Here is a 27,265-nt window from a genome sequence, read left to right as displayed (position 1 = left end):
CATCCGATCAAAATTTCGAGATAACCAGTTTTTTCAGAAAAATTCAATACCTATACTTTTGGTGGACCCGAACCTCGGTAGTCTCTGAAAAAGGGTTGTAAGTTATCCAATTATGGTCCTATAAAAGTCAATAGATTAAATTGAATTTCCAGAACTGGTAGTTCGGTTGGTAGAGTGGTGGACTTTGAATAACAATGTCAAGGGTTCAGTTCCTTATCGGGTATTTTTTTTTTCAATCTTGGGTTTGCGCCTTCTATATGATGTCGATAACTTGTATTTGTTAAGGTTGACTAGAGAAATTTTTAACCAGTGCTGTTTTTCCTACTGCGCCAAAACATTATGATTAACCGCCAAAATTTGAGCAATTTTGAGCTTGATTTTTCTGATAGTTTCTGGATAAAAAATGGCTTCAATTTTGTTTTATATTCTCTTTTAGTATTTCAGAAAAAAATCCAGTTATTCGAAATCGTCAACTCGTTGTTTCTTTTGATTCCTATAGTCTCGAAAGGGTTTCACATATAGCCTATTATTTGTTATTGGGAAACATTCAGGCATCTTTTATGGGGGGGGGGATTTTTGCAGGGGGGGGGGGGATATTTTCGACGGGAAGAGTTTACAATGGGAAGGAAATTTTGTGCGGCAACTTTCCAGGAGAAATTTTACAAGGGGGCTGGGGACTACTAGCGTTATTTGAAAACCGTCACAAGTTAAATAAAAATAAAAATCAACTGGAAGTAAGGAGTAACATTACAACTTAAAACGAACAGAAATTATTCTGTATGAGGTGCCCCCCCCCCCACCCAAGAAAAAATTAAAATAGATCATGAAAGTGTCTGCTCTACATTAAACTTAAATAAAACGGTCAAAGATTAATTTGAAAAAAAGAAGTTTTTCTGAGGGAAGTAAAGAACGAAGTTGAACCTTAAAAGGAACAAAAATAATTGTTTTACAGTCTATCTAACATATATCGATAAAACTAGTGCAAATAAGTCAACGGATGATATTCCTCTATTTCTGCATGGTTATAGAAAGTTAGTGTTTTTCTGAAAACACCCAAAGACCAGTAACCATAATATGAACACCGGAAAATCTGGTTATTGCTCTCTATACACAGAAAATTTCAAGTTATGATACAAATTCTAAAGCTAGTCTATAGTCCTAATACTATTAAGATACCTTTACTTCGAACTTGTCAACAAACTAATCATGAAATGTCCTTTTCAGAGATAAATCGAGATTCAATCATTAGACTTAGCTCATTGTCCAGAAGCGATACCAAATTACATAAAAAAAGCAACAATCCTAAAATGCTTTTGCTTTTAATAAGTGTCCTTAATCGGTTAGCTTTTACTGTAACAAAACCTATATTGTTTTGTGTTTTCAATAAAGCACTAGTTTTCTATAGTCATACAAACATAGGAGAATATTATCCGCTGGTTTATTTGCACTAGTTCTATTGATATATGTTAGATAGACTTTGAAACAATAATCGTTTTTTCGTTTTAAGTTTCAACTTCTCTCTTAACTTCTCTCTGAAAAACTTTGTATTTTTTAATTCAATCGAATTAACAGAGCAGGTATGGGAGATTGGTCACGATTGGGCAAAATAATATATCAGTACCCTATCTCATATCTACCAGAGGACTATTCAAAAGGCTGTAAAACTATAGGGAAAACAAAAATATACATCGAAATTAATTTGAATTGCTCTGCTGCATGTAATGATCCGTTACATTTTTACGGACGACATAATAGCAGCCAAGACAATATTCAACTCTTTGAAAAAAAAAAAATAATGGACATACTTTTTTTTAAGTAGAAGACTTGTAGTGTTACCACGTTACAAAAGATTACAATCGGTGATACTAACCGCTGCGGTTCTGCGAAGCAAGCAACACCTGCGTCGCACTACGAAGTCCAGGATTTACCCTTTAATCCGCATTAGCCTTATATTCTAGCCAAACACACAACGCTATCACGAAAATAACGTCTTTTATTCATACAATATACACAGTATAATCGCAAAACGACAAATAAATTTCAGGATAAACTCGGGTAAGCAAAAAAGAAATTAAAATGGAATCAATAAACCGAAATCACCAAAATAAAAATAAAGGATTAACGTCTGCTAAACCAACATAACATAAGTCAAACTTTTCCTCTCACAGACTAGACTAATCACAAAATATCATATTCCTAAACTTTGTTTATATCTAGCTACGTTTTCCCCTAAGAGTAAGAATAGCGACAATAGCAGTAACAGTTTTGTGACTAAGAGACGCAAATTCACTATATTTCGGATCTAATGTACTGTGAAAGCCATTTTACTAGTAAAATGGCTTCCTTATGACAATTGTCATGGCGCCAGGCCGCTAAATACTTTAGAGCCAAATGTGCCACTAGACAACCATTTGCCTAGATTTTCTCCCTAGAGATGTGTCTATTGAACAGAGTTTAACAGAGATTGTAGCAAATAATTGCGTTTCAGAGTTAATTAATTAATTATAATTCAAACATTTTTGTAAATTAAACCCGATTCTCAGGCAAGCATAGCCATACATCGTCTCGGATGTCAACACAACTTGCAGACATAACCACTTTTGACCAATCAGCGTTCTCTCTCTTTCTTTCTCCCCATTCCTAAGCTGTCATTATAAAATACAAATGTCATCCTTGAGTCATCATAGCTAATGAAATAAGGTGGTATGCCGTGCTCGTCTTTACGACTGAAAATTTTGAAGTTTATATACCGTCACGCAGTGGCGTCAATTCACGAAGATTTAGAGGGGGGCAAAGTACAATTTTCGAAATCTAGGGGGAGAGGAAAAATCTGTCGTTTTTATTAATTTCTACAATCAAAATACAAAAAAAAAACATTTTTCAATGAAAATACCGAAGAAAATGTATTTTTCAAAACTTAGGGACGAGCAAAAAAAATCTGGGGGACCACATTGCAATTTGGTTCATTCGACCGTCAAAAATAAAAACACATCAAATTCCAAATTTCAATTTCACCAAACTACTATTTGAGGTCAGCAAAGTAGGAGGCTACAAATGTTATATTCTTGATCGGAACAAATCAAAAAACAAATTCACAAACGTCGCTTATCGATTCACTAGAGGCCATAACCATAGGTAATCGATATTTTGGAAAATACGATATTCTAAAAACGTACATAAGGCCAGCCTCCGCCTTCCAAATTGTTACTAACAGGAATGTTGCAAACAAAATAATTCGGATATTAAAAATAAGACAAAGACTTAAATCAGGCTTTCAAACTTCAAAACAAGGACAAGAATGTAGCACAAAACTGAAACATAAAATTCGTCTGCAGTTATTTACTCTCCACGGTTTTGGAATTTATCGCTCAAAGTCTATTATTAATTTTTCCCAACCACCTTTCAAATTGGTAGAGGATTTTGCAAACGATTTTCTGTTTACTCCAATGAACCCAATTGTCCGTACAATTGTTACTAAAATGTTTCTGTTAGGACAGCAATAAAAGCCAATAATGGGTTTTTATTTTAAAGGGCCAAAACAGACTAAACTAGGCTACATATTGGAAAACAAAGTAGCATCAATGAATGACGAACGCCGGTTGACAAAAAAAGGGAATTAGCATTGGCAATGGAATCAACAGGTCAAAATATATCCACGCATCTCATTGAAATTTATACAAGTTTTTGCAGGTAAAATGAAAAGAAAATCACACTTATTCGACGTCATATAAATAAGATAGCTAAAAGTCCAGAGTTTTACCAGTATCTACATCTACAAAAAAAAACTTTAGTCAAATTTTTCTCTGTTTTGAAACTGAATGAATCAGTTGAGTTACATTTCCATTTCACGCAATATCCTATATAAGAAAAGCAACGGTTTTTCAACTATTCAACGGTCTTCATTGACTGGATTCAGGGTCATTATGCAGCAAATCTATCCCGTAAGTCACAGTTCAGAGACTTCTAACCTAAACAACAATAATTCCGTTTCTAAAATAAAAGCAACTACAAGCCCAATATACAGTAACTTCAGGAAGTAACTTCTTTTCCTCTACTAAAGGTAAAACGAACAGGTCTCTATAAAAAGAGCTTCAAAAAATAATTCAGTTGAAAATGTTTTGATGATCTGGAAAAAGAGATGTCACAAATGAAACTAGGGCTGTTTTGACAACATCAAGCGCAGTAGGGGGGTGCGGGGGAGGTACAGCTGCTTCTTGTCTCAATTCTGGATTGTTTTCCATTCCTTGTGGGATATTGTTATTTACTTGATCTGGATTTGGTTCATTCCTGTTGTTGTTATCGTCTTCTCGTTCGGGGGCGGGAGGGGGCTCAACTCGAGGATTTGGTTCAGGTACACGATTCGGTCTTTGTGCCCGGTGCGTCTGATACCTAGAATCAGGAGTGGAATAAGATCAATAAATATAGGAATCTACCAAAGTGTCGAGCATTTGCCAGGATGGGGTAATAGAACGAGGTCTTTTTCCCGCCCAATTTCTATTTTTCCTGGAAAGTTCTTTGGAACAATATTGGAAGAAACCCCCCCCCCCTCCAGATGCATTCAAATAAGCAGATATCCCCTTAATAAAAGTATAGGAGCCCCCCTTCCACCCGTAGGAACTGTTCTTAACTGTTCTTAACAAAAAACACCCTAATGCCTGAGAATCTATGCATTTATAACCAAAAGACGAAAGAGTCCCATACAGCATGACATTAAAACCTGTGACTAACAAAAAGTATTTTTCAATCTTCACTGAAATCAAATAGTAAGATTAAACAGTGAAGTTGATTATAGTATAAAGTAAAATAGCAAAAATGGAAGAGTGAAAATTTAATTTTGGAGCTTTCATACACAGACTTGTTTTTACTCCTCATGCTACTCATATACTACATTTCTATACTGCATATACTATATCTACTACACTACGTATACGTATACTACATTTACGCATACTAAATGTTTCAATATACTTCATATACTCGTATGATAATAGGTGCGCACCAGAAGCGAATAATCATTTATCATTAGTAACCATTTGTTATTACCATCATCCTAAAATGGCTGATAAAGACAAATTCAACCCTTTTTATAATCATAATACGCAAACGGATCTAATATTTTAGTTCTTTTTGCCTCTATAATATAAATGATTAATAATTTGTTATCTGTTTTTGATTAAACCCAAATATTAATAAGCAATGAATTATCCTTAATGATAATTGTCTTCTGGACCGCACCCAAAGATAAAAGTATTATCTGACCTCCCTAATTCAATAGTAGCCATTTTTGTTAATTTGTTTGGATTTATTTGTCTTAATTTTCAAAACAAAAACCATTTAGCAGAAGCTTAGCAGACATCTCTCCTCAAAATTTTAAAAGCACTTTGGTCAACAAAAATAAACTCGAAAAAGAACAAATGAGCCAAGCCATATCAAACAGTTCTTGGTAACAAACTATAAGTAAGGAGTGACTCGGCCCAATAATAACTAAAACTCTAAAAACCGGAATTTTGATAACAATAGATACATCAAAATAATTGTCTTTTTATGCTGATCCCAAGTGTATAAAATTTGTTAATGTTGCCCATTACAAGCTACGAGCCTGATAGGGACCCCTCTCCCACCCAAAAACTCAAGGAATCTTAATTAAAAACTGCACCATCAGTTTCAGCATATCAGAGAACCCTATATAGGCTTCAAGCTCCCATCTGCAAAAATGTGGAATTTTGTATTTTTGCCAGAAGACAGATCATGGATGAGTGTTTTTTGTTGTTTTTTTTTCAGGGCTGATCGTATCAACCCAGTGGTCCTAGAATATTGGGAGAGGGCTCATTTGAACGGAAATTAGAAGCTCTAGTGTCCTTCTTAAGTGACCAAAAATATTGAAGGACAACTAGCCCCCCTCTCACCCTCCTTTTCTCCCAAAATCATTTAATCAAAATTTAGAGACAGCCATTTTGTTACGCATGAAATTTGCTGATTGTTTGCATGTAGTATTTGTTGTTGGGAAGCATACAGACATTTACATTTTCGGAGGGGGGAGGGAGAAGGGGTTCAGCAGGTATTTTCCACGAGGAGAATTTTCCGTGGGGAGGGAAGCTTCTGGAGATAAACCTCCCTGGGGAAATTTTACACAAACGGAATTTGCAAGAATCTCTATAGGAATTTCTTTTTACTTGCCTTAACTTTTCGTTGGAGACTCAACATTACATGTGCAGATGTTTCGGTGAAATTGTCCGGGGGATATTTTCCGCGGGTTGAAACTGTCAGGGAGATTTTTCCGTGAGGGGGGGGGGGGGAGAAGATTTTCCGCGGGAGAAATTCTCTAGAGGCGAAATTTCGACGGGAGAAACTATCCATTGGGCAGGGGGGGGGGGATTTCCAGGAAAAATTTCTACGGAGGGGAGATTTTCGGCATGATTTTGCAAAATGATCAGGAATTAAATAAAAACAAGTCTTTTTCAAATGAATGTAAGTTAAGAAGGATTTTCTAGGCGGAGTCGTTCGCTGGAAATTTTTCGGGGTAATTTTAAGCAAGGATGGCATTGTCCAGGGACGGGGACTAGACACGAGAGAAAGTTTCCATGGAAAGATTTTTCATAGAGCGAGAGGTGGATTTCCTAGCATTATTTGAAAATGATCAGAAATTAAATTTTAAAAAACAAATTTTTTCTGCTGAAAGTAAGGAGCAAGATTAAAACTTAAAACGAGCGGAAATTATTACGTATATGAGAGGAGCTGCCCTCCCCTAAATACCACGCTTTTTACGCCAAAGTTTGATTCGTTGTTCCAATTCTTTCAGAACGACTCCTGAAACAGCAAGGGCAGTTCAATTAAAATAATAAGCTTCTTTAAAGTACTAAAAAACTTTGGCGTGAATAGCGAGGTATTGAGGTGGGGGAATTCCCCCCATATACGGAATAACTTCTGTTCGTTCCAAGTTTTAATGTTGCTCTTAACTTTCAGTTGATTTTTTTTGTTTTTGTTTTTTTGGTTCAATAATATACCAAAGAAAATCAAATGACATTACTTTAGTAAAAAAAAAGAACCTACTACAGAATCCCTAAAAAAGTAACTGTGCTTGAAATTGTGAAATGCAAGTAGGCAGGGATTTTTTGAGGGGGGAGGGGGAGCACTTCGTAAAAAGGACAATTTAAAAGAAAATTATATGGGAAAAAACTAAAGAAAGAACTGTACAAATTCAAGATTTCGAAAAAGTCTAGCCCAAAAGCCCACCCCCTGCTTATGAGCCTTAATCATGGTAGTGAGTCCGGTTTAGAAGCTTAATTGTATAGGTTTCATTATAAACTACCCAACAGTTTGGTGGGATAGGGTGACAGTCCAATATTATCAACACATTCGTTGGAAAAAAGATAAACGTTTTGCACAATTACTGTTTGAATTTACTAAATTACATAGAATAAAATGGCACAGATTGCGTTTCCAATAGAAAAGTTCTTTTTTTCTAAGGATACGTATAGGGGTGTCTCGGGAATTAGAAACTTCCAATTGAAACAAAATGAAAATATAGAGAATGAGTAATTTTTTTTTTTTTAATAAGACAGTGAAGTAGGCCTATGAATAATCCGAAATTGATGGTTTGCTGGAATATCTAAACCACTTAAGAGGGGGGGGGGGGTGATTGGCCTTAACAATAGAAAAAGGAACAGAAGAAAAGTTACCATGTTAAGATATGAGGATTGATAGAGACAATAATGAATTAGCTCATTTTAATTTATCGTAAACGCCCGAATAACAACCGTTACTTATCCTTTATATCACATCATCCTATCATAGGCAGCACAATCGCGCTGCCTAAGTAAAGAACGATGTTGGCACAATATATTGTTTTTTTTTTGTTTTTTGTTTTTCCATACCAGGGAACGTCGTATCGAAGGAGTTGTCGTAGAAACTTCGAAAAGGGCTCATTCGATTGGAATGGCTAGTTCCCTCCCCCCCACACCCATCATACCCCCAAACACATCCAATCAAAATTATGAAATAGCCGTTTTGTTCAGCGTAGTTGATTTCCAGATAGAAAATGTTTTTGGGGAGGACACTCCCCCACAACCCTCAGGGCAAGGGTTTTAAGTTATGCCCTGGGGGCATATAAGAACGATGTTGGCACAATATATTGTTTATTATTTTGTCTCCTTTAGAGCAGGGCACTTCGTATCGAAGAAGTTGTCACCGAAACTTCGAAAAGGGCTCATTCAATTGGAAATCGAAGTGGCTAGTGTCCTCTTTAGTAGTTAAAAGCGATCGACAGATGACTTACACCCCTTTTACACCCACCAGGCTCCCAAATACATCCAAACAAGCTTCTGATTTAGTCGTTGCGTTCAACATAGTGGGCTTACAGATCGAAATTATGTTTTGAGGAGGTCACTCTCCTACAGCTTTCAGAGCAAGGGTTGAGTGTTATATCCTGGGGGCGTAGGAGGTTTTTATAGAATGCGTTGTCGTGGAAACTTCTAAAAAGGCTCATTTGATTTAAAATTCAAAGGGCTAGTGCCCTTTTGAACAATCAAAAGTTATTAGAAGGCAAGTACCCCACTTTTCACGGCCACCTCTTCCCCAAACACATCCAATCAAAATTTTTGAGATAGCCATTTTATTCAACGTAGTTTTAAGTTCTGGAAAATAGCTCTTGACGATTACAGCCCCCCCCCCCCCCGCCCGCCGGGCACGGGTTGTGAGTTATGCCCTGGGGGCATATAAGGTTTCTATAGAACGTGTTGTCGTAGAAACTTCAAAAAGGGCTCATTCGATTGGAAATTGAAATGGCTAGTATCCTTTTTAATAGTCGAAAATAATTGGAAGGCAACTAACACCCCCTCCACGCCCACCATTTTCCCAACCATATCCAATTAAAATCTTTAGATAGACGTTTTGTTCAACGTATTTGATTTCCAGATAGAAACCGTATCTTTGAGGAGGACACTCCCCTACAGCCCTCAGGGCAAGGGTTGTAAGTTATGCCCAGAGGGCATATAAGATTTTTATAGAATGCGTTGTCGTGGAAACTTCAAAAAAGGCTCATTCGATTTAAAATTCAAAGGGCTAGTGCCCTTTTTAATAGTCGAAAGTGATTGGAGGGCAAATAACCCCCCTCTCTCGCCCACCTTTTCCCAAAAGACATCAAATCAAAGTGTTTAAATAGCCATTTTATTCAACTTAGTTTAAAGTTCTGGAAATTAGCTCTTGACGATTACAGCCCCTCCCCCCCCCACAGCCCTCAGGGCCAGGTGTGTAAGTTATGCCCAGGGTGCATATAAGGTTTTATAGAACGCGTTGTTGTGAAAAATTCAGAAAGAGCTCATTGGATTAGAAATTGAAATGGCTACGGCCATTTTAATAGTCGAAAGTGATTGGAAGGCAACTAACACCCTTTACATGCCCACCATTTCCCCAAACACATCCAATCAAAATTTTGAGATAGCCATTTTGTTCCACGCAGTTTAAAGTTCAGGAAATTATATCTTTGAGCAGGACAGTCCCCCCCACAGTCTTCAGGGCAAGGGTTGTAAATTATTCCCTAGGTGCATATAAGGTTTTTATTGATATATGTGTCATAAAAACTTTAAAAGGAGCGCATTCGGTTGGAAATTCCAAGGGATAGTGCCTTTTTGAATTGTCGAAAGTGATTTGAGAGTAACTGACCCCCCTCTCACGCCCACCTTTTCCCCAAACACATCCAATCAAAATTTTGAGATATCCATTTTATTAAACGTAATTGAAAGTTTTGGAATTTAGGTCTTTGAGGATGACAACCCCTCCCCCTCAGAGCCCTCAGGGCAAGGGTTGTAAGTTATGCCCCGGGGGCAAATAAGGTTTTTATTGAAAGCGTTGCCGTAGAAACTTCAAAAGGGCTCATTCAATTGGAAATTGAAAGGGCTAGTGCCTTTTCTAATAGTTGAAAGTGATTGCAGAGGGACTAACGCCTTCTCACGCCCACCAAAAAAAGTTGTTGAAAGTTGTTGTAGAAATTTCAAAAAGGGCTCATTTGATTGGAAATTGCCCTTTTTAATAGTCGAAAGTGAGTGGAGAGTAATTAACCCCCTCTCACGCCCAACATTTCCCCAAAAACATTCAGTCAAAGCTTAGAGATAGCCATTTCGTTCAACGTAGTTAAAAGTTCTGGAAATTATGTATTTAAGGATGAGCCATATTTTGCCATATTTTGGTAACGTAAACTAGAACATTACCAAAACAAATTGGTTTTTATCTAAAATTGTTTGTATTCAAACCAATCAAATATACCTCTTTAATTCTTAGTTCCTTATATTGAAATTATTTCAGAAAAAGACTAAAAAACAGCTTGGTCGTGAAAGTAAAAGCAAAAGTCAAAATGTGAATAATAGCCTTCTCCAAACTAAGATATACTTTACACAAAAACATATTCCAGCTCTAATTAAAAGTGATGAAGCTTGTAGGAAAATACCTTTGTGTAAAACTATACTTCCGCAATTTGTTACAATAGCGATGATAGAAAGCAAAATGTATATTTGAATTTACAGCTCAAGGTTAAAGATGTGGAATTCTTAAAGTTTCAGACAAGACAGTGTCGTTAATTCAATTTTATTTTAAAAATTATTGCGGAAGAAACTAGGATACTAGAAGAAGAATGGGGCTCTGGTGTTTCCACAATATAACATTCCCCCTCTCTTTCCATAAAAAGCAAAATCAACAACATGGTATTATCTATTTTTAGGACGATTTTATTATTGAAATTGCTAGTCACGTTTTTGATCGTTTTTGCCTAGAGATCTTCCAATTGACAAGGTCTCCAGGTAGATGTGCCATATCCAGGGAGAAGGGGGCATCAAGTTCAGTCTCCAAATTTGCTTTTATGATTTGTATCCAAAATTAACAATAATTTCGTACAATTAACGTTTATCTTTATAATTTTCCTAGAAATTTCTATTCAGAATTGTTCTCGAAATTTCGAAAATTTCGCGGCATACTCAGGTTAGGATTTACGCATAGGCCCAATAGGCCTGGGACTAGGGGCGCACAATGCCGAGGAGCGAAAAAGAAACACTGAGCGATTTTTTCCTTAACAAAAACTGGACTGATACTATTCACAGAAAAGTGACTTTACAACAGCACAGGAAATCCATAGCTGCTTATAAACTGTCAGATGTCTCCCAAGAAAGACAGCTGAGAGCTCGGTATATCCTCTCTCTTGCATTACTTTTGGCTCATCACTCATCAGCTGCCTTCTGTTTAGGGCTTCCACTATCCCCGAATTTTGGGGGATCTACCCGTAAATCTCTATCCCCCCGAAAAAATTTACTTGGGTCTAGGAGCGCCAAAACTCTTGGGCCTAGGGGCGACAAAGATTTAAATCTGGCCCTGGGCATACCATTTTACTAAAATCATCCCATTCTTCATCTACGATGTCAAATTCTAAGCCGTCCAGCATCATATGAAGCTGTTCTTTGAACATGTCTCTTAAATTCTCATCCTGGAGTTTATCACTATCATAACTACCTGATAATTACCTAAATTACAGCTGTAACTAGCTGGGTACTACAAGATTAGGACTTTTATTTTTATAATCAGCCCTATAGACTCTTAAATGGGAATACATCCACTTGGGATCTGTATTGATCTTGCCACTCTTTGACATACAAGAACACAATCAAAAACTTCAACCGTCTTGCCATCGTTCGAACACCATGTTAACTTATGGTTTCTTTTACCACCAAATACCGTACTGATTAAAATACATCATTTACTATCGCTATTATCCTTGTCTACACGGAATAGGCCTAATCTAAGCTATCCTTGCCAACAACCTATCCTTGTTTGTACCAACTTGAACATTTTCCTAACGAAAATCCTCAATTTTTACCTGAAAATCTTAAAAAATCACTATTTTCTGGTATGAATAGAGCAAAAGTTGGTCCGGGGGGAGCAAAAAATGTTTTCATTTTGATGGCCTTGGTATGCAAGATAATTGAGTTCCCCATCTTACCAGTTCCTTATACTTCATAGCACAAGCTTCAGTTATCTTATAATAATATCGATATTTACAATAACTTTTTAGTGGTTGTAAAACCATTTACTATCTTATTAGGGCAGCAAAAGCAGTCATGGCCATGTTCCACAAATCGTACTATATTACGAGTCTATTAAGAACCTAGAACGCCAGCAAATTTGTGATATCAGTGGCCTGACAAAAATATATCATCTTAACTCCTTCATAAAACTTTCAGACTAACCCCACTTAAAAGAATTTTATTGTATTTGCTAAATAGCATTCTTAAGGAAAATATGAGCCTTGACCAAACACAAACTTCAGATAAGATAAGATATAAAACGAAACTTGATTACCAGAATAAAAAAAAGATTTAACAACGTCCGAATAAATCTTGATTTATTTTCTTTATGATCAGAAAGTTGATAAAGTTCTAATCAAAATCATTTATATCAAATTAAATGGATCTTTTTTCACTTAAAATGAAGGTAAAAATCAACTTTTAAACAAGATTCCAAATTAGCCTGAATTAAGTTTTTGAAACACAAGCCTTTTGAAATTGCTCGTTTATAAAGACAAACAGTTACAAGGAGAGCAGGGAGAGAATTTTGCTTGAGATTGCTCTAAACTCATTGGATAATTTGAGGACTAAAATGAGCCTTTTCCGCTATTTTAACCCTCCCTCCAACCAGACAGAAACATTCAAACACCCCCCCCCCCTTCCACAAGGTTCAGAGCTCTGGGTATAAAAACATCCAAATCTAGTAGCCACATTTCAAGATATGCTTCGTCTTGTTCTTAAACTATTTAGTAGAATAGCTGCAAAAATACGCCTTTCTCATTAAAAAAAATAAAAAAAATGGAGTAAACATTCTAAAAATTGCTTTTCAAAAAAAGTCACACCGGATAAGTGGGAAAAGACAGCTAACAAATAAACTTCCTATGGGCTGGTATAAAACCTATGTTTTAAACACCCAGCCCCCCTCCTTTAAAAGACGTAAAAATAGGGAAAACTGCATTTCGAGCCCCTGTTGTTTAATTTTTCCAGGAGGAGGTCTCTGGGCAACTCTCAGAGGTGGGGGGGGGATCCTAGACTCCAACTGGAAAATAAGAGACTCCAGGAAAGACCTAGAATGTATTACTCCTAACACCAAAGATTCTTTAACGGAAACATTGATCCTCTCTTGAATCATGACAACTCCCACAGGGAATGGAATTACATGAAGATTATGCATTGTCGTCTCCAAATATTCAAAAAGAAGAGGAAGAAGAATGACTCTTTTTCAAATGAAGAGTTCTTAGTTCAAATCCTTCTGTACCAATAATGATCACAATGTAATACGTAGTGTTTAGCTTATCAAAGAAAAATAAATAAATGAAAAAAAAAGACGTATGAGTCCATTTTTTTCAGTGTTTAATGAACAGATAAAAATTAAGCTTAGAATTAACTTGAAAATTTACTTTTCTGGACATGTTGGAGCTTCAAGGTCACTTTAAAGCTCTTTAAAAAGCATACTTAGCTACAAGGCTAAAAATTATTGCAAAATTATGACCCCAGAGGACTCTATAAGGATGCAAAACACGAAAAAGAATTTTAGAATACAAGAAATTGAAACCCAGAGATTTTTAGAAATCAAGGTTGATATTTCACACTCATATTTTCAAATTTAACTTAAAGGTTGACAACCAGTTCCAGTAGAATCACAAGTTCAGGTCGGATACTACCGCCTACTTGAAGAACTAAAATAAAGCGTAAAATTATGCACCGTTCAAAAGCATGACATTTGTCTGGAAAATAAATTATTTTCTACTGTCCCTCCCCCACCTCGAAAACAAATCACAAGGGCCAATAGGAATCTGAAAACATTAAAGAATTTTAGAACTACATGTTTCCATGACGTTAGTGAGAAAATGATTCAATTTTCCCCAAAAATATAAAGTTGAACTTACAAGTAAACGGCCAATCCCAATAGAATAACAAGCATAATTCGAGGTGTTGATGAATGTAGCGCAGCAAAACAGACCAGAATTCCAAGGCGAGTCAATGTGTACATCCAATCTAACCAATCTCGGACAGCTTCTTCATCATTATTAGCAGCACCAATCTAGAGTAAATAAAGTATGTTTAATGCATCTATATTTCTTGAGAATATCATATAAGAGACACGTTGTTGACAATGGTACCAACCATACATATACACAGCCAAAACGTTCGGGGAACTGGAATAGCGGAAAATTTTTCAAAGGGTGGTAGGCCTGAAATTACCAAAATTTGTGCTTTTAGGACGAAACTGCTCAAGTTTGCTCAGGCCCCTAAGCAACCCCTCATTCGAAGGTTGCTACTATAGTAGCCAAACTTAAATCTTGGAGGGTAGAACTTGAACCATACTTTGGTATAGACTGAACAAAATTTTTAATATTTCATATGAAATAAATAGCGGAAAACCAGGTTTCTGTACTGGAATACATATGCTGGGATACAGTATAATGGGATTGCATGGTAAAAAGAAAATTACGGAAAAGACTCGCGAACTGTTCAGCCTTTATGGCAGGGAGTGATTCTAACAAATCTTGGGGGGGGGGAGTTTTTCCCACATCCCTCCGTGACCAGGTAAACTGTAAAACCTTCGATAAACAAAAATAAGTAACGGTCTTGTCTTTGCCGTTTTCTGATGGAAATACTAAAATGATTAAATTATTGCTTGATAATATGCAGAAAATTTATATCACATGGATTTTTTTAGTCACCTCCACTTTAATACACATCTATCTACTATTTTTTGGCTTTATTTTGAACCGATACAGTCATTCAATGTGAATTTTCGCCGTATTCTCGTATTTCAAATACTTACAAAATTAAACGCCATCTATTTCCTTGTCCAAAAAGATTAACGAGCTCTTGTTGCAATCATTTTATTATAATTTTATAAAGACGTTTTTTATACTACTTACATCTATTGAGGTGATATAAACACCATTAGAGAAATTGTTTGTCAGGTTTTCCAGAACATTTCACTATTCAAATACATGCAGAAGTTAACAATAATATTGAAAATAACACAAATATACAGTTAGAAAAATGTAAACTAGAGTGAAAACAACCCAGAAAATCCGTAAAACATAAATTATCTGCATGTTATAAAGTAAAAATTTTGTTATTGCAGTGTTCCCTCCGAAAAGGGAAGTTCTGGAAAAGACGAAATCTTTAAAAAACAAGAGAATCCTTACGTAAAAAAAAGGGGAATCAGAGGTAAATATGAAATTTAAATACGGACAAACGCGGAACAAACGCGGCTTTAAAACAAACGCGGACAAACGAACAAACGTGGCTTTAAAATGTTTTTAAAGTTTTTAAAATATTTTTAAAATGTTTGGCAATTGCCTTCCAACTTAGATACAAAAAATTCCGTTGCCTTAAACATTCCCTTCAATTCAATTCAATTTCAATTTATTAAATACTACAATAAATACATAAATACACTTAAGCGCTAGAGGTCCCAAGAAGTATAGCTTGCAGAGGACATCGTATCAATCACAAAATCCACAAAAAAAAAATCAGGTAAGTAAAAAAAATAAAACAATATCTCAAAAATATAAAAACAATGTGAGAAATATATATAAAAAAACAGAAACAAACTACTGCTACACAAAAAACTTTGAATTAATTTTATCAAAACTTAAAACGTCATTTAATTTATGAAAATTCCAAACAGTTAATAACATTATTAAACAAAGTGTTTTTAATATAATTAAAAGTAATAAGAAAGGAGAAAAGAAAAAAAACTTTATAAAGTAAAGCTGAAAAAATAGATAAAGCAAAATGAATAAAGAAGTAAAGAAAAAAACGAAATAAATTAAAACCTTAGAGAACTTCTTATTCTGCAAAGGGAAGAAGAGTTCCAAAGAGCAGTTGCTCCACAAATTGGTGACCTCTGAGCTGCTGAGGATACCCTTTTAGGCAACCGAAATTGGTGAACAGAGCTCCGAAGCAAAGTCTGGCACTTACGTGTTGATGCTAGATCAAAGTAGGATAAGTTGTTTGGAGGAAGCGAGGAATTGAAGGATCGATGAGCTAGTTTTAGGTTCTGCTTCTTGATAATCACATCTAAGGCATCTAGACCTGTATCACTGTAAAGATCAGCTATAGGATAGAGCCGGGGAAGGCAAAAAGTTGCCTTCACCGCTCTATTCAGTGCTGTTCCGAGTTGCCGAAGGGAAGAACAGTTTTGCCCCATACAGTGCAGCAATAAGAAAGATAAGGAAGGACAAATGAATAGTAAAGAGAAAGCATTACATAGGGAGGAAGAAATTTATTGGCACAATGAAGCATAGACACTTGACGAGAAATTATAGATTGTTTATATGAAATATGAGTTTTGAAAGAAAGAAAACAATCAACGTGCACACCAAGAAGTTTAACACAAGAGCACTGGGGAATTATATCAGTACCATAAAAAACAAACATTGTTGCGGAAGGTTCAGACATGTGGTATGGGGTTCGAAAATGAATAATACTACTCTTAGAGCTATTCAACAGCATCCCGTTCTGCTCACACCAATCACGCACATGGTTGAGCAGAAGCTGAGCCTTAGCACCAGCAGAGGGTAGATCATTAGAAATCACAAAATAATTACTATCGTCTGCAAAAAAACACTGTGGGTATCAAGGTTGGGAGATGGAGGAAGGTCATTAATATAAATAAGGAAGAGGAGTGGTCCCAAAACGGAGCCTTGAGGTACCCTTTTGGAAACCGAAGCTAGATCGGAATATTTCCCATCGTAACACACAAACTGAGATCTATTAGACAGGTAAGATTTAAACCGTTCAAAGGCAATTCCCCGAACTCCAAGTAGAGACAGTTTTCCCAGTAAGACAAAATGATCTACTATGTCAAAAGCTTTATAAAAATCAAGAAATAGTCCTAGAACACAACGACCCTTGTCTATGTTAAACACGCACGAATTCTGTAACGTCAACTAGAGCACATGGAGTAGAGAGTTTAGGTCGGAAGCCATACTGGTGATCAGACATACTTCAGTGGCGTAATTTCGTCAAAATCCTGGGGAGGGGGGGCAAAGCTAGAGCCAATTTTCCCAAAACAAGTGAAAATGACAGTGAAAAAGGATTAATGAGCCATATAGTACCATAAAGGCAAAGATATAATAGCAAAAACTGACTTGTTTCTCTGGATGCTTGAATTATGCAGGCTTACCTTAGTTTTTGACTAGATTTTTAAATAAAATAAATTCCAGCTGGGGGGGGGGATGGCAAAATGGGATCGGGTTGGGGCAAACTGGGGTCTGGAGGGGCAGTGGAATAAAGCTCCGTTATAGCCTATGCCACGTTTCCATTTGGGGTTTTACGCATCCAAGGAATAAAAATTAATTAACCAAAAAATGAGTTTTTTGAATACAGATTTTCATGAACACAGGGTGAATATTTTATTAAAGGGGTTCAATGCATTTAAGGCCAGGGGTTAGGGGGGTGGACTTGGTCTAGTATTAGAGAAAGTACTTGTATTCATTTTAAATTTAAAAAGTTTATATGTATGCGTAGTATTTCACATTTTGGGTAGGGAGTAGATAATCCCTTAAAACTACCACGGAACAAACTACCGCGCTGCAGAAAATATACAATTTTTTTTAACTTGTTTTCAAATGGACTAAAAAGTAAAAAATCATTATTGTCTCGAAAATTTATGAAAACAAGTGAACACGAGGGGCGCAAAAGCGGATTGGGCTTTACATAACTTATTGCACCCCCATAGATCCCCATTAATTCATAGATTCTCGAGACAACCATCACTATCTAATTTTTAGCCCATTTTAAAACCAAGTTAACTTTTTTATTATTATTATTATTTCCAACTTGTTCTCTAATTTAAATTTTTACTAGGAGGAAAAACGTCTTTAATCTCATCTAAGACAATTTCTGTCTTTATACTGATAAAATCTGGAAGTAATTGAACATTTGGAAGCGGCCAAAATTTGGCTCACAAATTTAAAGAATATATGTGACAAACACAGAAACAAACAAAATACAAATTATTATTGCAACTTTCCTGCCGCAATGCGAAACAAATTTAGCAGCATATTGTTTCTTACTCCAGGTTCATTACCAGTCTGATACTTCATCTATATCTAGCAGCAAAAAAAGTTTAGTCACGCGTTTTTGAAACTCCTACTTCTGTTCAATGCTTTCAACATATAGGGGGTCTCTAATTTTAGTCAGCAGCAATTTATAAAAAATATCAAGAAGGCTGGGAATGAGAGCATACAAGATAGGAGTATTTTGATGTTGTATTATTGCACTGTCATCGGAGGTGCGAACACTGGTAAAATTTGGAAGTAAATGGATATTCAGAAGAGGTAAAAAAAGGTCTATAAGCTTCACAAATTTATGTCACAAAAGTACAAGCCGGTGAGTCGATAGAGACGAGTTGAAAACCCACCTTTTTTGGTCTACGAGATTTCTAGACGACTATCGAGCAGCACAGTGTTTTTGTTAAGAATTTGGTCTCTTATGATAGGTATAGTAGTTTCAATGTTGGAGAGCATTGGGTAAGCCCCTTTTTAGATTATCTACATTTTATAAGGGTTGTTAATTATTTCATAGTCTCTAGATAAGAATTCAGTCACTTTTTTATGTTTGTTTCCCCTCCCTACAGTACAATGTGCATTCCAAGAGCAAAAAGGTTTATCTGATTTTTCCGCATATTCTGTCAAATATGATATTTTTTTTCCATATTACAGCCAGGTTACAGTTCTTTAACCCTAGAGCGGTGTGGGATTACAATAGGCATTAAAACTGGTCGGCAGTTCTTCCTATGTTTAGATGATGGCTGCAATTCTAGTCGCTATGGACACCTTAGACATCGTGCTTTCAAGCCTAAACAACGGGTAGCTGTGATGCTTTAGGGTTTCTACGAGCTCGTTGCTGCGAGCAGAAAGGTGTACTTAATTGCTTCTATAGGTAAGAAACTTTCAAATTTGTATAGTGGTACGTCGAGAGGGAACCACAGAAAAAAAATACCTACTAGTGAGTATAAACATGGGGAATGACTTGGATAGAGAAACCACAGGGAAAATATAGCCTTCAGGGTCCATGGAAAAGCTTTAGTGATTGATAACATTTGACATCATTAGCCATTGATCACTTGATGTGAAAAATCATTCTTATGTCATTTCCATCTATTAATTTGACTTTTATTATGGGCTAATTTCAGGAGTATTTATAAAAATATGTGTCAGTTTTTCTTGTCTTTACTTGAAGGGTTTGATTGCAACAAACCTTGAATGCCATAATTTTCCCATAAGCTTCAAGAGTTACCCAGCAACGGTTTACGTAGTTAAATACGAATAATTTGTATGGGATATACAATATTTAATAATTTGTAAGCAAAGAGGAAGCCATATTCGAGAGTAGGACCACTAGCAACAGGTTTGGTATGTTTAGTCAGCAGGAAGCTGTTCAGCACACCCTTGAACCTCATGATGAAATGTCAGATCTAGATTTTTCAAATATCTTAGATATTGAAGCAGGCACACATAATAGAAAACTAGAATGGAATCCACCTGAAAATGCAGAGAATACGGAAGATTTCGGCATCGACGAAGACAACTTGCCCCGTTTCAGCACTGGTCCATATTTAAAATTTCAACAGGGATGGACCACAGAGACTTCTACCTCATCTATGAATATATCTTCCCATAATCAGTTAAGAGCTAATTATGTTCCGAATGATCATAGTCAGTTTTCTAAGCCTTAAAAAGAGTCTACAAATAGAGATAGCCACACTTCCAGCCTAAAAACACAGATTGGAAGCCATCTCTTCCCCCATCTCCTTCTGAATTGATGACCAATCTTGAATAATTAAAACTGATGTTTGATGACTCCTTAATTATTTGGACCGATCTGCACGAGATACAGAAAGAAGGAACTAACTTGGAGGTGACCAAATCTGGGGAACCAATTGTTCGTGAGGACTGTCACACTGCATAAGATCTACCACCACTGGGAAAAAGCAAAAATATTTTTGGTCATTACTGCTGTTATATAAAGAGAACCAAGATGGACATGATCCTCTCTTCAAAAGTAGACCTCCTTTTGGCAGCCAAAGACAGAACTTGATTGCAATCTACAAGAGAGGAAGCAAAGTATAAACAAGCAAATGACACCTTCAAATATCGTCTACTGTTCATGAAATACTTGAAGGGTCTCACGCTTGGGGAATCAGAGTATTCAAGTGAGCTGGTTCAAGCAGAATTGTATAGGATTTAGAAGTGCAGACTGGAAAAAGAACTGTAGAAGTTACTGAGCTTCGGCAAGGAGCGTGGGTAGTCCTATGCATTACCAACCACGAACTTCGGTATTGGAACTTCAAGGTTTTTTTTAATTTCTGCACCGATTTACCACTCATTTAAGAAAATTTTTACTCAGAGTCCTATCAGCTGGAACCATTCAATTAGATAGAATCAAAGACTGTACCCTAGAAACTACCATCAGCTGAATAAGAGAGGGCGAGGAAGCCTCGACTATAGAATTGAACCAGATACGTAGTCGTAATTACAAAATAGCACGACAACAAAGCTGCATCGTCGCTTGTTGGGTATTTTCCTACTGCAAATTGCCAAAAATGGGACTCAACACACAAACAGTGCATGGATATTGTCTGCCCTACTATACTATGGAGTACAATACTTTCAGGGGGGATGGGGGGGGGGGGGTAAACCAGAAGTTTATGCTTACTGAATTGTATTTTATGGATATCAGAAGTGAAAAGTGGTTTTGGAGACAGTTCATCTATTTTCTAGAATTGTCGCTGTCTTTTTTCTAGAACTGTCATTTTTTAGAATGGGTGCTAGATCCTTGGAAAATAAATCATGATCGGATTCAAAAATGGAATAGCCAACTACTTCACGAGCAGCGATGGAACTACTCCTGGGGAACTGAGGTAGGCCTGGCATTTTGGCTGAGGATGATAATTCTACACCAAAGAGGTCAAACACTATCAAGTGAAAACAATATGATAGTTTATTTTCGATGGGTTAGTTCGTTGACCTGAGGTGGCTGCAGAGTTGCAGATAAGCGCTGCCAGCTGGGCCAACCCTACGAAAGAATAAGGTTCACTAGATGTGGCATCTCTTTATGCCTCGTCCTATCAGCTCAGTAGCGCTAATTCCGAAACATCCAAAGCCAGTGAACAAGCACTTTCGTAAAAAATTTTAACATCATATTAGCAAATACCATGTAACTGACTTTGTTGTTATGGCGACTAAAAACGGATGGTAACACACGGAATCAAGTTAGGAAACCTCGACGAACTCATGAGCTCTAAAGCAAGTTTTGAACTTTCATACCGGGTCCCTACGATGGTGGAAACGAACCCAAATGATTTTTTTCCTTCGCATTTTTATAATTCAGTCCTGAAAGGGTTAATTAGTTACACAAGATTATATTTTTATGGCTCATTTCCACAGCGTTCATAGAAATCTATTCCAACGTCTTGACAAACAGTTGATTAGATTACATGATATTCAAGGAAGAAAACAGTAAAACCTAAGAGCAAAATAAAATAACCTCAGTTCTTCTTCCTAAAAACAAAAAAAACAAAACATGATCAGGGTTATAGACTAGTAACAACCTTGAAGGGAGGGCCTAAAGTACTGTCAATTTAAAAATAGAGACTCGGGAAAACATATAAAACTAAAAGGATGCTTATGATACGGGTCGCACATAATTGGCTTATTACGTAAAAAAAAATTCTTTAGAATTCACAAACCCAGCATCTAAGCTAACATTGGCATTCTATAGTCAAAGGGGGGCTTCCGGGAGCTAATCAGCCACCTGTACGTTGTTTCAATTCATTTTCTCGTTCTTCTTTATAAACTTCTTAAATCACCGTGATATATTGAATTTGATTATATTGATTTCAATACATTAAAAAATAAGAACGAGTTGAAGTTCATATGACGGCTCAGACTTTTTTTAGCAAAAAAAAAGGGAATAAAAAAGCAGTAAATAAAGAAAAAGAAATACCTGTGCAGCCCCAACAAGTCCAGCATCTAGGCCAACATTGGCATTCTGCAGCCGAGGTGGAGCTTCTGGGATCTGATCAGCCACCCGCCTCTGTCTGAACTCGTTTTCTCGGTTCTCGTTATTAATTTCTGGGTGAGGTGGTTGTGGACTTTGTATAGTACTTGAAGATGGCACAACTCCAGGGAATAGAGGGTAAATAGCATTAGTTCCTTGATTCGATGTATTTTGCAAGCTAAAAAAAAAACTTTATTTAACACATAATTCATTAGCCTGAGTTCTAAAAGTCTGCAATAAGCTGTTTGGACAATTAGTAACTACATGATAGACGCATCTCCACACAGAGGATCCGATGTCTGAAAGGCTCCCCCGCACTCCATTCAATAGAAAAATCATCTGCTCTCTTCCCCTGAGAGTCATGCCTGCTAACCCCTTTTACAGCTTAATGAACAGTTTTAAAATACTTGAAATCAGAGATACGGTGTTTTAAACCGTCATTCAAAGTTACAATTCCTTGAAGAACACAATAATCTAGAATACTTCAACAGACCATGGATGGCGGCCCCTATATGCAAAAATTTAAAATGCATCACAATAATTTACGAAAATAGTCTAAACATTTAATATAACATTGAAGAATTTATCTGCAGTTAAACACAGGAGAATAGAGATGGCATTTCCTTCCCAATAATTGTCCAAAGGTTCCAAGAAAATTCTGACACATGGGAATGCAGAAATGTGTACCAAATATAACTGTCAAACTTTCAAAATCCACCAATGGGGTCGAGGTCGTTTTTGGCAATTGTCCACTAATTCTTAAATTGACCGCCAGGTCACCCTCGCCAATCTGTTAACAGGGCAGATAGAAGCAATTGCTTTATGATGCGGTCATTGGGTCTTCTAAGGACATGACCAAGCCAACGCAGTCTTCTTTGTGGTCTTCAATCATGGCGGCGGGTTCGATATTACAGCAGTGGTGGCGCACATCAGCATTTGAGATTCTGTCGGCGTATTGAATCATCAGGCTTTTTCGTAAACAGCGGTGGTCAAAGACATACCATGGAGATGAAGCGCCTTCAGTGGCCAAATCTCAACTGCATAGAAGAGAACAAATCTAACAGCTGCTTTATAGACAGAAATTTTTGTCTTCATGCTGATCTCCCGCCGGATCCTCAAATGGCAGCAGAGTAGTGAGAAGATGGCTTGGGCTTTGTTGATTCTGATCTGTACGTCAAGGTCACAGCCTCCACAAGGGTCTATTATTGAGCCAAGATAGGTGAAGCTATTAACGTTTTCCAATTCTTGTCCGTAAAGCACAAACTGATAATATGACTTTGTGTCTAGGTCCATGACTGTGGTTTTAACCGTGTTGATTTTCATAGCCAGCAACTGAGATAAATGTGCCATTTCATTTAACACTGTTTGAGCAGTTGCTGGATCAGCAGCAATAGCGTCGATGTCATCCGCGTAGTCCAGGTCAGACACGTTAATGCCCAATCCCATAACAACACCATCAAAACTCGAGAGGGCTCTTTCTAGAATCCAGTCTATACAGTAATTAAACAAAACAGGGGACAATATGCACCCCTGTTTCACACCATTTTCAATATTGAAGGGCTAAGTTTCTTCGCCTAGCCCTGTTACTGTCGATTTGAAATGCTCGTAGTAGGCCTTCAACAGCTCTATGAATTCAACCGGTATGCCATCTTCCAACATGATTCGCCAAAGGTTTTTGCGGGTTACAGAGTCGAAAGCAGCCACAAAATCAAGGAATATGATACTTATGGGGATATTGTAGCGTTCGCACTGTTGGAGAATAAGGCAAAGAGTGAAGACCTGGTCTGTGCACCATCTCCCTCTTCGAAATCCGCACTGATTTTCACGTATCCGCTCATCCTTTGCTTCCTAGAACCTTTTAAGACAAAATCATCGCAAATACTTTGGTAGCCATATCCATGAGTGATATTCCTCGGTAGATGCGGCTGTCGCATTTGTCCCCCTTTTTAAATACTGGGATTATTACTGAACCTTCCAATCAGACGGGAAAGTCTTTTTCTCCCATATCAGACTGAAGAGGGTTTCTAGTTGCTCCGTTACAATGTGCGGTGAAGCCTTGTAAACCTCGGGAGGGAGACCATCTTCTCCAGGCCACTTATTGTTTTTTAGCCGTTTGATTGCGTTTAGTATCTCTGAAGCTGATGGTGGTGTCATATCGATTTCGTATGGGGGTATATCAGCTGTTGGTGACAGTATCGGCGTTGCATCTTACCCATCTGTATTTGAATTAAGCAGGTCTTTGAAGTGATTCTTCCAGTGATCAAGTTTACCCTGTACATCAGGGATCACACTTCCTTGAGCGTCTTTTAAGGGACCAGCGATAGGTGACTTTATTCCAGTTATTTCTTTGAGCGTTCTATACAGTCTTCTCGTATAATTATTTCTGGCTGCTTTTTCCATCTCTAAAGCGACCTCATCCCAAAATTGTTGGCGGTCTTGAAGTAAGCTTGTTTTCAACCTGTTTACGTAGAGACTTTTTTTTTACTGCGATTGATGCGTTTGATGCCTGTCACCTAGCCTCGATTAGCTTTACAGTTTTCTCTGAGACACAATTTTTCCTCGTCTTTGCAGGGGCACAGCTGATAACTTCAGCGGCCACCTTTTCAGTGGTGTTCCGGAATTGTTTCCGTCAGGTGGTAGGGTCCTCATCACAGTCGGTCAGGCTTGCTAACTGGGTCTGTAGCTTCAGGCAAAAGTCTTTTTTCACTGTTTGGATTTTCAGTTTCTCCACGTTTAACTTCCTTTTTGGAGGTTGTTTCTTCCTCGCGCTCAACTTCAGGAGTTTTTTTTTTTGCACCTACAAGCGTATGATCGCTTCCAGAATTTGACCCCGTGCACGCCCCTCTGTAAGCTCGCGAACCGATGACTGAGGAGCACCGACGCTGACGGATCAATATATGGTCAATTTGGGCAGTTGTGGAGCCATCGTTTGAGCGCCAAGTTATTCTTTGAGAGGGTTTGTGTTGGAGTATAGTGTTGGTAAGGTTTTGAGATCTCGTGAACTGGAGTAGTCTATTCCCATTACAGCACCACTGTCCGTGAGTGAATGGGCCAACAATATCGCGAGCATTGGAGTCTGTCGGGCCAACACGGGAGTTCCAATCACCCGCAAAAATTAGGAAGTCCCGTTTGGGGCATTTCTGCATTGTAATCTCCAGATCAGTGCAGAAAGAGTCATTATAAGCATCCGTTGCCACTCTCGTTGGTGCATAGACAGAAATGATAGAGATGTTGGATAATCTTCCTTTAAGTCGTAGTCTGGCTATTCTGGGGTTCACTGGATCCCATGCAAGAAGAGCTTTTTGCGCACGGCGGCCTATCATAAAGCTGACTCTATGGTCACCAGATCCAATATACGCACCAGAGTTGAGGAATAAGTACGAGTTGTCGGAGTCACGGACTGGTATGGTTTCTTCAGACACTCCGTTCAATCTTGTCTCTGATAGACAAACAACGTTTGCTTGATAACGGTTATTTCCATAGCCATCACTAGCCTTGTTGATTCTCGCTTCGTCAATCTCACATTCCATCTATAAACTCGGAATTCATCCTTCTGTAAATTTATTTCACATGGAATAGCTCGTACACTTGTTGATCTCACCTCTATTCCAGGGAGCCGGATCGCGTCGCTTACCGGGGACACCTTAGTAGGCATAGCTCGTACACTTGTCGATCTAACCGCCATGCCGGGGAGCAGGATCGCGTCGCTTACCGGGGACGCTGTAGTAGGCACAACATTTCTGGGAGTATTAATTTCTTCACAGATGTTTCATAGGAATTTAACTAAGCAACGGGTCCCCTCCTCCTTTCTCAACGCGGGCTTGGGACCCTGCCAACAAAATTGACAAGCGATAGATGCAAAAAGATTGAAAAAAATTTGAAATGTTGCTGAAAATTTAATCTATTCCAGTGTATTCTGAACTGAAATTGGATCTTCTGGATAGATATTCTTTGTGCTTCATTTCGAAGCATCAATCGCACTCCAATGTATAGCTCCACCAACCTCTACTGCAGCGTTTTCCAACCTGGGAAGGGCACCTCACTAGGGAAGTGCAGAGTAGCCTAAAGAGAGGCGCGAATATTAGCAAAGATTCAGAAAAAATTAAATTGAATCTAAACTACGCAGTCACGCAAAATATTTTCAAACACTTAAAAGTTAATTATAAATTTTAAAAATACACACGCAATAGGAGAAACATTAGTTTTGACGGCAGCTATTGATATGATCAAAACAATATTTGCCGAATCGTATGCAAAGCAGCTGCGACAAATACAGGTGACAAAAGAATCGATAATACATCCGACGAGCTTTGCCATCAATTAGTTTCTCAGATGCCCCCTTTAAAATTTGTCTTACAGATAGATGAAACAACTGATGTATCTAAAGAATGACATTTTATTTCATGATTGCTATATTGAAGAGAATAATATAACTGAAGATAAATTATTCTGCAAAGCCACATCCAGTAAAATTTCTAATATAACAGAGAATTTCTTTTAATGACTATGACATTGTGGAATAAGGGCGTTGGGCTTTACACATCAGTGTACAGTCAATGTCGGGATACAAAAATGGCCTTCAAGCACTAAATAAAAGGAAAAATACCCAACGTTCTCCAGACGCAATCCATGCTCCATACATGAGTGGAGAACTTCAGTACGTTTTTACGGTAGTAACGAAAGTTATAAACTACATAAAAAATTGCCCACTAAAAGTTAGGTTTATTGCAAAGCTGTGTGAAGATATGGGAGCTACTTACACTTCATTTTCGTACTACTGGCTGTCACCGGCAGATGTGATTCAGAGAAATACTTCAACTCAAAGAAGAAATTGCAATTTTCCTTAAAGAAAATCACAATGAAGACTCAAATATGCTTAGGGATAATAAGTTTATTATTAAACTTATCTGTTTTGGTGGAAATTTACGAAAAATTAAGCGTTTTGAATAAATCGATGCAAGGACCACAAAGGCCCTTGATTCAAAAAGATAATGTGAAAGCATTCATAAAAAAGATCCGAGCTATGGAAGACAAACTTGGAAAAAAATAAGCTTGACATGTTTCCACTTTTAACTTTATACACCCAAGATAATAGGCTATACAAGTAAACAGAACTCTGTTTCTTGAATAAATGGATGTTTTGTTATTATTTTTTAAATTATGATGGTTTTAGTTTTACGAAATATGAG

The 27,265-nt window shown here is 37.2% G+C and overlaps 1 protein-coding gene across 1 annotated transcript in view; it reads right to left on the bottom strand.

Annotated features, from left to right (window-relative positions):
* Positions 1-1,981: 1,981 nt before the first annotated feature.
* The window catches only part of Herp (Homocysteine-induced endoplasmic reticulum protein), a 42,534-nt gene continuing 17,250 nt past the window's right edge, over positions 1,982-27,265 (bottom strand). The window contains exons 4-6 of the mRNA XM_089095466.1: positions 22,023-22,254; positions 13,934-14,088; positions 1,982-4,389 (exon numbers count right to left, since the gene is read on the bottom strand). Of these exons, the coding sequence (XP_088951592.1) occupies positions 4,104-4,389; positions 13,934-14,088; positions 22,023-22,254 (673 nt within the window). The 3' untranslated portion in view covers positions 1,982-4,103. The remainder of the gene's footprint in view (positions 4,390-13,933; positions 14,089-22,022; positions 22,255-27,265) is intronic.

Source organism: Artemia sp. Qi Xiang Cuo, chromosome 10 (genome assembly GCF_049724085.1).
Source record: "Artemia sp. Qi Xiang Cuo chromosome 10, ASM4972408v1, whole genome shotgun sequence".
Lineage (NCBI taxonomy): Eukaryota > Metazoa > Arthropoda > Branchiopoda > Anostraca > Artemiidae > Artemia > Artemia sp. Qi Xiang Cuo.
The sequence above is the reverse complement of the archived record's forward strand: the minus strand, read 5'-3'. Positions and strand labels throughout refer to the sequence as shown.